At 35.0% G+C, this 13113-nt stretch overlaps 2 protein-coding genes across 4 annotated transcripts in view; both read right to left on the reverse strand.

Moving 5' to 3' along the window:
* Positions 1–2473: 2473 nt before the first annotated feature.
* LOC110020037 lies at positions 2474–3752 on the reverse strand. Its single transcript, XM_020717995.1, has 2 exons — positions 3294–3752; positions 2474–2812 (listed from the first exon to the last, which is right to left on the reverse strand). The coding sequence occupies exons 1-2, from the start codon at positions 3586–3588 to the stop codon at positions 2610–2612; spliced, it is 498 nt and encodes a 165-aa protein (XP_020573654.1). The 5' UTR covers positions 3589–3752; the 3' UTR covers positions 2474–2609.
* Positions 3753–5465: 1713 nt separating this feature from the next.
* Positions 5466–13113, reverse strand: part of LOC110019993 (long chain acyl-CoA synthetase 9, chloroplastic-like) — a 20842-nt gene continuing 13194 nt past the window's right edge. For all 3 annotated transcript variants that reach the window (XM_020717925.1, XM_020717926.1, XM_020717927.1), the window contains 5 exons: positions 9675–9792; positions 7644–7775; positions 7038–7172; positions 6755–6961; positions 5466–5899 (listed from right to left, as the gene is read on the reverse strand). In XM_020717925.1, coding sequence (XP_020573584.1) covers positions 5735–5899; positions 6755–6961; positions 7038–7172; positions 7644–7775; positions 9675–9792 — 757 coding nt within the window. In that variant the 3' untranslated portion in view covers positions 5466–5734. The remainder of the gene's footprint in view (positions 5900–6754; positions 6962–7037; positions 7173–7643; positions 7776–9674; positions 9793–13113) is intronic.

Raw genomic sequence — 13113 nt, forward strand, 5'->3', positions numbered from 1 at the left:
ATAAGTAAAGAACGGAGTAGGAAGCAAAATCACGACATGATTCAAATAGTTAAATACTGCAAATACAAGAGGATATTTAAGATCTTAATTGTGGTTATTTTGGTCCACCAAAGAGCAGATACATAGAGGTATAGACGAGCCTAACATGAGCGGGCTCTAGCTTTACTAGTGTTTGGCTCTTTAAAAAATACTACTCTTTCGACTCATTTATATTCCAAACACAAATAAAATGTTTGTGTTCGACTAGTTTGCTTGGTGAGCCGAACACGAGATGTTTGATAACAAAGAGTATTTTTGACAAACAAACTCACACAGTCATAGGATGTTAAGGATTGGGACGAAATTTAAAACTTATTATATCCATTAAAAATCATTTAAGTACAATTTAATATATTTTTATTCTATTTTTTAATTAATAACTTTAATTGATTATAAATCTTTGCAGCATTGTAGTCAAGTAAAGTATTTTAAAAAAAAAATAAAATTATTCGCATTCGGCTCGTTTGCTTAGCGACTGAACGCGAATTGTTTGCGAACAACAAGTAGTTTTGACAGTCATAATCAAAATACTTGTCCAAATACACATATATGAATGAAATAAAACAAATATTAACATTAGCCAAATATAATAACAAAGCATCAATTTATCATGATGCCCGCCTCAAAGTAAAGTAGAGATTGATCTTAATTTTCAAGTTATTCAATAATTTTAATGTCATATGAATGTTCTCATTTATTTTTAGTTAATCTTATTGATATGTTAAATTGTCCTTCTATTAGAAAGTTGCGATTAAATCATTATCATTGTACACCCAATCATGCATTCAAGCGTGTAAAAGAGCGGAACTACAAAAACTTCGAGCCTCATTCATGGTTGGCTCGCTCTTCAGCTCGTGCTTGAATTGACTGATTAATAGCATGTTTGTATTCAACTCGATTCAAACTCATCGGTTCGAATTAAACTCATGTTTTAGCTCGAATTTCTTACTTGCCTTGTACGATTTAAAAAAAAATTAATCTTAAATTTGAGCTATTAAATTTTAAAAAATATTTATTTTAATTGAACGAGATTTCCAAATGCTTTTGTTTTTTTTTACATGAGATTAATGTTTACAGAATGGGAGGCCAAAAAAGAGGGGAATTTATATGCATGCCATCAGATTCTATATATTCACATATCTAACAGCCTTTTCAATTTATGTTACTCTAATTTTAAATGTCATATTACAAAGCCTATGAGCCGAAGTCGCTTAGTTTATCCCACCAGTATAAGTGGCCAAACTAGACCGACCAGCCGAAGTAGTTGAATCAAGTCCGCTAGCCGAAGTGGATATAAGATACTTGAATCTAGTAAACAATATCAACCCTTTCAATATTTAATGTGTCGTCAGATTTTCGAGACCATGTTTCTTGCTCAAGACTAAAGGACGACCATCAAGACGCCGTCATTGGATTACGCATTAGGTGTACATGTTGTCTACATTATACTCTTACCATCAAGGATGTCACGATGAGATTACTAGCTAAGCTAGAAACGTTGTATTCATTATTGTATGATTACAATTATATACGCTTTTCCAAATGTCTCCACCTTACCTTTCTTATCCATTAATTTTATAGTCATAGAGAGTGTTCTACCAAATTGTATGTATTGACGGACTATACCGGATCCTAAGTCCCATATTGATTCAACATTTTTATAATTATACTATCAAAATAGTTTTAAAAAAATAATTTAATATAACAATTTTTAAAAATATATTAAAAATTAATATAAAAAATATAAATAAATATTATGATTGAATTATTTAATTATTTCGAATTTAAACAAGCCAAACACAAGGGAATAAATTTATGTTCATGTTCACTCATTTATCAAACAAGCTAAAAACATTGTTAGCATTCAACTCACGTGCTTAACGAATGAATCATACACGAGTTATTTTAAAAAAAAATTGTGCAAGATTCATTTGGTGGAGCATCGTCTTTCGAACGTTTCCCAACATTGTTTCACAAGAATGACAATTTTTCGTTGTTTTAGTTAAGTGAAGCTTCTTCAAACGAAGCCTAAGTGTCCAGAATGCCATAACGAGCATATTTGAACATTAAATTAGTAAGAATGAATTAAAATGAACTCCAATTTATTTTTCACATTTTTTGAAATACATATATATTACCAAAAGTTGTGTTTTATCACCTAAAAACTTATTAATTGTGAAGAATATAATACTTTTCTCATAATATGTGTCGCATACATCGGCTTGTTGGTTGACATCCACTGTATAAAAACCCTCAGGTCGGGAGTTTGAATTTCCTCTGACACAGTTGGCCTTAAGGAGATGATAGTTGTATTGTTAGACACGTTAGGAATATACTAACCTCTGATCATTTCTTTTAAAATAATAATAATAATAATAATACTTATATCATAATATATGACAAAAATGAATAAAAAGGAACATAGTGCAAGTACTTAGTCTTTGACAATCATAGTTAGTTTTAATTAAAACCCTTACAAATCATTATTAAGGTCTTATAATGGAATATGATCTCATACATTAAAATTGTGATGGATACTCGATCAATGGTGTTGAAGCAATTCAAAATCGTTACACAACTCGCTCATTCACACCCACTTCCACATGGCACTTCTTCGCTTTTTTATTGGGCCACGTCCATTGCGCCAAGTTGTAGACATAACGAATCCGCTTTCGCCACCTCAGCATGCTTATCTGGCTTCCATCATCCACATCGCTCCTGTCTTCCTTCCTCGTGAGCTCACCACCATTGAACTTTATAGAGATAAATGAATCTAAAAAAAGTCATACATATAATCAATAATAATTTTGTAAATAAATTATATGGAGATGAATTTAAAAATTATTAAAATAAACTAATTATTTATGTAGCACTAATCCAATAAAAAATTCATCCTCATATTTCTTCATATCCATAAACTAAAATTCAATATTATAAAATTTCATTCCATGCATAGGAGGGTTTGCACCCGTGACTCCAGTGTCTTATAAACTCTGTCAATCAAAGTACCACGGTAGACATCATATATATGATGCTTACCGTGGTTCTTTGGTTGACAGAGTTTGTTAGACTCTGGAGTCACGGATTCAAACCCACCTATCTAAGGAATGAAATTCTTAGACACACGAGATTGGTCGCGAGGCTCGTCTAATAGACTCTGGTCAATCTTTAAATATATATATTAAAAAATCATATGTATATATATATATATATATGTTACTTTGTAAATGATCTGCCATAAATAGGTTCAATACCTTCAAGGCTAAGAATGGAGGAGCTCTGATCAGATGAAGGAGAAATAGGATCTAGTTTTGGACGGTGGTGATCGAAGAGGGTGGCCGGAAATGGGCTCAGTTTAAAGAGGTTTGGAAACTTTCCGGCGACGGTGGCGATCTTCTTCTTCTGACTTCTGAAAGGGCTGCTCTGATACTCCTGTTTTGAAGCTAAGATGAGGAGCTTCTCTTTCAGACAAAGAGAACAGATTCCAACTATCAGTTTGTTTGGGTGAGAGTGGCAGGAGAGGTTATAGGCTCCTCTGTTATAGTTCATTTTTGCAGAAATGGAGAAGAAGAGAGGAGGAAGAAGTCAAGGTTAAAATGGTGGGAGAGAGAGATAGAGAAGGGGGGGACGAAGTGGGAAGATAAGGGAGAAGATAAGAGGATGAAGAGAAGGCTAAAATGGTGAAGGGAGATAAGGAGGTGGGAGGAGGAAGTGGGCGCATGTTGAATATATTTTATTCATGCAAACAAAACTTTATAGGAATTTATTGGGGAATGATATTGTTTTTTATTTGTTTAATTATAATAGATTATGATTAAAATAAAAGTGTTTAAAACAATATGTGATAAGCAATTCTTATATTGTTGAACTCATATTTGTTTGTGAATTCTCTCTCTCTCTCTCATTCTTATCTAAGTAAGGCCTACCAAATTACGTGTACAATCAAAATGCTCTCGATCGAATCCTTTAGAGTTCTAACGAACCCGAACAATACACGTGATAGACGATGAATTTTGTGAAAGAATGTAGGGGTGCCCCAAGCATGAGCAAAAACAATAGAGGTCGATTAGACAAAGGCAGATCAAGTGGACGGTCAGCTAGATGCAAACCAACTTGGATGTCGAGCGACCGGAGGCCGAATAACAAGAAGCAGACATCAAAAGACAACAATTTCAAAAAATCAGAGATAAAAACGTCATTTCACAATAATTTCTCCCATAAATAAATAAAATATTAAATGTAATAAGGCAATTAAAACCAGCGAAGCACATGATATATCATCTCACAATCTCTTATATATATATATATATATATATATATATATATATAGGAAATATAATATAATCTAATATATATAGGTAATATAATATAATCTAATATAATATTTTTTTTCTTAAAATGATATTAAAAATTATTAAATAGTAAGACTTTTGTGCTGCTAAGATGTTAATATTATTGAACTTAGTGCCATTTTTAAAATATTTTTATAGCAATATTGCTAGAAATATCAAAGACATCGTGACATGTTAGAATTTCTTAAAGATTGGCCAGCTTTAATTAGCATAATAATTACATGTAAATTTATAATTTAAAATTATAAATTGAAAATCAGATTTGAGCATTTATTTATTTCCATTTTTTTAATTATTATATTAAAATAATATGAAATCTTTTGGGATGATTTAAGGGAAGGGCAGTAGTGGGGCCATCCATGCACCTGTGCATAACAATAGAGGACAGGAACATGCACGTGCCCCCAGTTCATAATGCGCTAGTGGGCCTGCGACCACATAATGTTAACATGTTGGGAGGATAGTTTTTAATAATTTGTATAAACTACTAATATTAAAGATTTGCATAAGTACAACATAAATATTTATTTGCAAATCATTAATAACTCAGATTCAAGGAAAGAAAAGCAAATCTAATAATTTCATATCTATCCTGATATAATTTATATTAGAAGCAATAAAAACAGAAGACACAGGATTTGTTTTATATATATATATAGAAAAAAAAGGTTAAAATAAATTCGACTATTTGCATGAGGTTGCTTTAGTCCAGAAATTTATAGAAATGCCAAAATAAACTCATTATTTAAAAATTGAGGTCTAATAGTCTTCAATTGAACTATTTTAGCTCCAATTTAAATAATCTAAGGACTATCTTAACACTTCTATAAACTCTAAGACTAAAACAGCTTCATATATATAATAATCATGAATGATATTGACGATTTAGTCATCTAAGTTACAAAAAAATTTTAAAACAAAATGATAAAAATTGTTGTTGATATCATAATTAAAAAAAAAGCAAAGATTTCTGTATATTATGTCTGGAAAATAGAGTGGTTAGTCGACAGTGTGGATGACATCACATCGTGCAATCCACGCAACCATCTGCACGTACGTCGTTCAGAAGCAATATTTTCCGCACATAAACAAAATTGATAATTAAAAACTTCTCATCACAAACATTTTAGAGACTAACAAAGAAGCCAATAAAAAATATATATTTGGCCTTAACAATTAGGAAAATCATCACATCTGCTCACAAACTGCACCCCCTAAAACAAAATAAATTATTTGGCGTATGCAATGATTTATGAAATCTGAAAAACCTAAACTCTATGAGCAGGAGGAATGAACTAAGAACCCAATCATTGCTCTTCTCAGAACTTATGTTTTGGCCTTTTCTATGCATATAATTTAGAGAGTTCTTCTGTAAAAGCCTTTCTGAGGGCTTCTCTCTTGAGTTTTAGAGCAGCGGTTACCAGACCTGACTCAGGAGTCCATGGCTCCGGTAGCAACTTGATCTTGGCGGGTATCTCTGATTTCTCCAGACGTGATTCTTTTGCTGCCTGCAATAGTTTTGATTCGCACATGGAAGGGAATTAGAAGTGAGTTTTCCTCTTTTTCTTTCTTTTTTTTTTTGGGAAGATTTACATGCATACCACCCAATTCTTTTTATGTATTTACATATTGAACGCCTAAACTTCAATTTTTACGTGCATGCCTCACCTTATATATGAAAAGATGTATTTCACTTTTTAAATGTTAAAATGGTGGTGTTTTTGATATGATATGAGATATTTTGGTGGTATGAATGTTGAAAAGCAAAGTTTAGGGGTTAGATATGTAAATATATAAGAAGATGGTGGTATGTATGTAAATTCCCCCTTTCATTGGTGTTGGGGGGAAGGGGGCATTTACATACATGCCACACGATTCATATGAATTTATATATCTAATATCTAATTTATAATTTTTATATTCATAACATTAAAAAATATTTAATAAGAAAAAGGGCTGTTCACATACATAGAACAGAAAAAATTGCTATTTACAAATCTAGCATCCTCTTTCATCCATTTTTCAAATTCTCACTTGAATATTAAAATGCAAGACAAAACCCCAACCCATATTTTTCATTTTTATCAAATTCTCCATGATTTGATTGTGGCACGCATAAATACTTTGGTTCGGTAGTTTAAAAATATAGACTGGGTGCTAGACTTTATAAATAGTAATTTTTGGGGTGCCATGCATGTAATTATCCCTTTGCTAGGGCTGTTTACATACATAGAACCCGAACATTGCTATTTACAAAATCTAGCACCGACAAAGATCAGAATGCTTGTTTCACTTACCTAAAGACTTTGCTGATGCAGCTAAACTAGTGTAAAATTAGAAGAATAAAAATTTGCATTGCTAACCTTTGCTAGTGATGCATGCACTTCTTTCACAGTCTCCTCCTTTAGGCATAGATCAGTTATATCCCTGAAAGCAATCCTGTGCCTCTGAGCCCAACTTTCCAGAGCCTGTGGTGCAACCGTGACGAGGGCCACACAATAGCTGTGAAAAGGATCAGCATGCAGCATGATATTTTCTACATATGGGCTCACAATAAGGGCGGCCTCTACCTGCAAACAAGGTTAGATCACTTGACATAAAGGCGAATATTAATTCATAAGAGCACATGGGATGAAAATTCGATACCTTTCCAAGCGATACATATTCGCCATGTTGAAGTTTCACGATATCCTTTTTCCGATCTATGATTTCAAGGCAACCATCAGGATGAAAGCGCCCGATGTCTCCGGTGTAAAACCATCTCATGCCCCTTTCATCGACCTTTTATGTTAAGATTCAATGCACAGTGCAGTTAGTCTAATGATGTTTGTGTGTGAAGGATAGAATGAGAAATATATTATTCTAAAAAGTGAAGATTATTCTAGGATGTGAAAACAAAAGCTTTTCTAGCTACTTTGGTTGTATGCAGGGGCGGAGCTACAGTAATGGAATTAAAACACATATACACACACACAATTGCTGTGTGTGCATGTAACATATGCATTTAAGTAAATCATACCTTATTTCAAATAATTTTCATATTATAATATTTTATGAAATGATTATACAACTATTTCGAATATTTTTTTAATGTTTTATAATGTGAGGGGTCATTGATGTTGGCAAGAGAACTTCCTCTTGGGCATCAAGTGAGGAAAGTCGAGCTTTCAATCTCTAAATTTCCAAAAAAGAACAAAATATGCTGAAAAAGAATCAACATGATGACATCCAATGTTTTCAGAAAGTACAGACCTTGTATACTTCCTTAGTTTTCTCTTCATTCTTGAAATATCCGGCAGTCACATTTGGTCCACCAATGACTATTTCACCTCGTGGCATTGGTGAATCTGTTGTTAAATATCCACCTTCAGGCCAGTCAATTAGCTGATACAACAATGAAAGTCCCAACATAAGTTCATAAATTAACATTAAAAAATGAACAGAGACAACAAAATAATAATAATAAACTAATTGAGTTCTGCTGCAAAGTGCAGCTCATTATAGATTTAATTAGAGGAAACAAGAAGTTACTCAAATAAACTCGGCCGTAAGTTTGGCACAATTTTAAAAAATCGATTCAGCTTTTGGCTTCAAATTGAGCATAGATCGAAGTCAACCAGCCGACAAAAGAGTCGAGCCCAATTTGAACAGAATCTGAATTGAGGGGAACCCTGAATAAACTAGAATAGCTCAAGCTCAAATGAAAACGCACGCATATGTATTGGATGCCATACACATAAATTTATTCATCACAACTAAAATAGAAAACTATAGACTTTTCGCTTGATTTTTAATGTCTATTATATGAATGATAGATATGGACTTCATTTAAACCATCACATTTTCTTGTTTGAGTTTATAAGATCCTAAACATTAACCGGTGAATTTTAAATCAATTGCTGAGTTTATACAATCAATTTAACTTATTAATGAAGTTAAATAATTTCTAATTTAAAGGTTTAAATCCTAGTTAGGTCGGTTGAACCTTAACTGGGCTAATTGAACTTTTACAACGTTTATTTAAGCCCTGATCCCATTATTACAAGACCTAAATATGTCGATTGAGCACTTGCTCAACTAGGCAAAATTGATTGAATCTAATTTATAGAATTAGGGTGGGTTATGACTTAATAATATATATGATCAATCAAGTCAAGATGACCTCAATTTTTATATATATCTAGAGTGGGATCTAAGGGTGGTGGTGGTGATCAGCGAGGGTTGGAAGGTGGTTGAGAGGGGAAGCATGGAGCAAGTGGGCAGATATGACGACGGAACATCAGGTCCTTGCTATCCTGAGCGGTAACAAGATGAAATTTGGGTTCGGGAGGTTGGAACAATGGATATGCGGCAGGGAGGCCGTGTTGGAGGACTGGGACAACGGATAGCTAGCGGTTAGGAGGCAGAGATGTGGTCCAAAATGGCCGGAACAACAACTGGTGGGAATGGGAGAGGATTTCTGGTGGCTTGAAGAACGACAGCACCAAGCGGGACCAATGGAATGGCAGAGAACTTGGGTTGGAATGCAGAAACTGCAGGAAGAATAACAGCAGCAGCTGTTCCGGGGAGCTGCAGCAGGGAACAGTGGCAGGGAACAGTGGCGGGGCTCAGTGTGAGGAGGATGCAGAAAAAGAATGGGGAAGATAAACAACACCTAAAGGCCTATACGGCCGAAGCACCACCTTGAACCCAAGGATGCAACTCTCAAAGGAAAGAAGAAGTCAGCAGTTGTCTCGACACAAAACTCATGAAAAAACTAACTTTAAACTCTCACCAAAATAGACATATAATAAGAAGAAAACTAAGATGGCCCAAGAGAACCAGACAACTCTACGGAAAGAAAGAAAACGGGACTGGTTCGGCCTAGGCAAACAGGCGGGTTGCCAGCTTCCCTAAGGAAAGACCCACACGTACGCCCCTGCGTCATGACTACATTTTCTTGAGAAAATAATGTGCACCCATTATCATAATACAAGTAGAAAAATTTAAGCATTGTCGTGTAGTTTCCTTAAACTACTACAGCATTAAATATGACCAAATATCAGAATAATAGAAAAGGGCAGAGGTTCCTCTATTCAATATGTCTATATATAAGCATTGACTTATTCGAAATTAACATCATCATTTGGCCAGCATAAGACTATCAATTATACATACAACAGCAGTTTTAATGTAAATTTAAGTTTTTCAAGAATCAGAAGTGTAACTGAGATTAGTCAATCTAACCAAACCATACACTTTTCTCAAGAAATTACATTGCCGAGTGTGCTTATTATCACTGACCTTAACAAATGAGCAAGGAAGTGGAGGGCCAACACGACCAACTGACGGGTCATCATATTCTGAAAATGTTCCCCCAGCACAAGTTTCAGTCAGTCCATATCCTTGCCCTATTGGAGCCCTAGAAATGGAATAAGATTTAGTTGACTACTATGAAAAAATTCACCCATAAGGAATATAAATTCAAAGTTAATAGGTAAATGCTAACATAGTAAAACAAATAGACAGAAAAAAAAACTTTTATTTTCCAGTGATTGTATTCTATACTGACCAATCAGCCATCCTAAGAATCCCACCTGTAGAGGAACTATTAAAAATTGAACTTGAATTGCCAACTAAAATAATTAATGACATGATGTTCCCTGCTGATAACAAACAATTCTAGGACCCGATGGATCGCTAATAAAGCATGCATTAAGGAAAAAATTGGTTTTATAAGTATTGATAGTTTATTATCAAAAAAAGAGTTTAAATGACCACATTATGAAATGTAAAATATCCAGAAAGAAAAAGCAATTAAATAAACAGTTTACATGTTGCTCTTAAATTATCTCAGTTGAAATCAGTTTAAGCAAATAATTATACAATGAACTTCAATACAAAAACCAAAATCATCCTAAAAGTAATGCATTTATTTTAATATTATTTCCAAAGCATAAAAGAAAAATTATATATTTTTTTCAATGACAAAAAAATTCAAGAGTAATTACTTTTGCATTTAAAATTATAAGTTACACGAAAATTTCAGAAGAATCAAATCCAGAATGACTTTCAGAAGTTATGGATTGAATTCAACTGTTTTACCTGCAACTATATACGCATTTTTTCCTTCTCCATTCCCTCCTCTACTCCCTCTTCCAATTTTTTACCATAGTTTAGCATAACCACTGAAGAACCATGTTTTGTCTTGACATGTATTAGAAGAGTGTTAGGGATTCTTTGGTTATTAGTAGTTAAGATCTATGTATTTTGAAAATGCAAGGTAAATGTTGGCATCAATTTTTGAATATCATAGGTGTAGGGTGTCCACCTGTGATTGACGAAAATTAGTTATCGCGTCATGCACGAATTTGACTCAAATTGACCTGAGCACCAGCGAGCTTGTTCAGATGACCCCGAACGACGAAACGGACTATGCGGTCGCGTCCGGAATGTCGATTTCACTTATGTACTAGCGAAAAATGCGCGGAGGATAATAATATTAATATAAAATATTATTATAAAAGGTAGAGGTAGAGTGATTATTATATCAACGAGGTTAAAGAGCAACAGGGCTCAAAGGGGCTCAACAAAAAAGGAAGGTAGAAGTAACTGGGTCGGGGTACCACAGACCCGTCATACACAACTACTAGGACCCTAAGTCTACCTAGTCGTGAAGGTAGTCGACCCAACACAACCTGAGATCCCCGGTCAACAATCCGTGAATTGCATCATCCACGGGAACCTCGGTAGCTCTAAAGTCTAAGGAAATAAACTATATCATATGTCTACCAAGTGGAGCTCCAAGAGGTGGTATGAAATAACAAGGATGTCTCAATAAAGAAAGAGAAATGGAGGCTCAGTCACAAAGTTAGAAACGCTCCAAACAAAAGAACTTATACCTCATCTGTGTCGGGGAGCCTTCTACGCTAGGCGCACTAGATAACCACCTATATGAAGATATGTTGGGCCAGTCAAGTTCGAAAAGTACAGGGACTCCTCCTCGGGACATGCCAAGATGAATGCAGTTATCTAGAGTTATCCTAAGTATTGTGAAGACCCTATTAATATATGCAGAAAAGTAAAAGTTGCAATTTTTAGATCCTGAATATTTTAATCCTAAATTTTAATCATCTTGAATATTTTATTTAGGATTTTATAGAAAGTTAGGAATTTAAATCCTAAAGAGTCTATGTTATATCGTGAAATCCCAGATAAATCACAAAAAGAAACAAAAAAAACACATGCAAATGCAGACATTCAACATGATGCAAAAGATAAAACAAGCCAAATCAAAAATAATAAACAGGTCAGTGCCGCTGGGTCGGCAACATATCCCAGAAAAGAAAAAAAAATGCAGACGGACTCCGTATATACATGTCCGGTCCTAATTCTATACATCAATATAAAATACATAATTAAGATACAGGGCAAGAGCATCTGCTCCTGGTCTCCTTCCACGTGGTTCCCGAGCTAATGTCTCGAAACCCGTGCCCGTATCTTATTTCTGCTACAGAACTCTCCTAGACTCTAAAAATACATAGAGAAAAGTAAAAGACACAATCCTGCATTGAAACAAATGTCAACATGAAAACTCACATGCACATAGTGTATCATGAGACATGTCTTAAAAGTGGGGGGGAGCTAATAACACCTACAAGCAAAATGGTAAGAAATCATTACTTGCTCCCCCCCATAACGATACCTGTGTGTGTATAAAAATAAGCATGGCTCCCTGCACTAAAACCCATTAACACACTACCATATATATGCAACATGCAGTCACATCATAAGCACAATGCAAAAGAAAGATATTTGGCTAGGGCAACCAATCCAACAGAGAGAAATAGTCAGACATCAAAAAGACTACCTCTAACACACCATCTAACGAAAAGTGCATCAACCTAGTATCTAAGTGCGGGGTAAGTCTGGGTATGGTATGACTTTGACGGGGTTTGACGGATGACTTTGACGGAGTCACTTTACTGGCCCCATCCTAAGGATCCAAAGAATCTAAAGAGTGTCATGAAAGGGGATCACACCAGTTAGATGCATTGGATTCTTAGCAGTCATACTCATGTCGGTCCTGATGACTTAACTCGCATTGCTCATCGGGATTGACCCAGCAAGCAATGCTCGTTAAGGCTTCACGACCAACACGTGAGTCACTCTCTTAACGGGTTTGTCTCGCTATCCATGCAAACATGCAAATGCAAATGCTAATGCAAGTAAATCAAAACATATAAGTAGTGACAAAGAGTATGTCATGAAGGCAGCGACTCGTAGAAATGGACATGCCGTAATGACAGAGGCATGAAAAGAGGGTATGTCGGTAAGGCAGTGACCCGAAGGAATAGGCATGCCAAGGCGGCAGCGACCCGAAAAAGGAGTATACCGGTAAGGCAGTGACCCAAAGATGGAACACGTCGTGACGGCAGCGGCCCGAAAAATGAGTATGTCGGTAAGGCAGTGATTCAAAGATGGGCATGCCGTGATGGCAGCGGCCAGAAAAAAGTGTATGCCGGTAAGGCAGTTACCCGAAGGAATCCAACTAAAGTAGATGATATCAATCATGCAGACAAACATATACATGTACATACACATGTAAATGAGCAAGTGGTCGGTCGATCAAAATGAAAAATCTGATCAAACTAAAGTGTTGTACCAACCGGGCCCAAGTAGTCGGCTGAAACACAAGTGATGTGACCGGTTCGGGATAACCGGCTGAGCCACAAGTAATGTC

Source organism: Phalaenopsis equestris, unplaced genomic scaffold (assembly GCF_001263595.1).
Source record: "Phalaenopsis equestris unplaced genomic scaffold, ASM126359v1 Scaffold000090, whole genome shotgun sequence".
NCBI lineage: Eukaryota > Viridiplantae > Streptophyta > Magnoliopsida > Asparagales > Orchidaceae > Phalaenopsis > Phalaenopsis equestris.

Excerpts from the sequence above, each read along its gene's own strand:
- LOC110020037 (XM_020717995.1), bottom strand. The coding sequence starts at position 3,588 with ATGAACTATAACAGAGGAGCCTATAACCTCTCCTGCCACTCTCACCCA. Across the intron at positions 2,813-3,293 it reads CTCCATTCTTAGCCTTGAAG|ATTCATTTATCTCTATAAAG; the intron begins GTATTGAACCTA and ends GACTTTTTTTAG.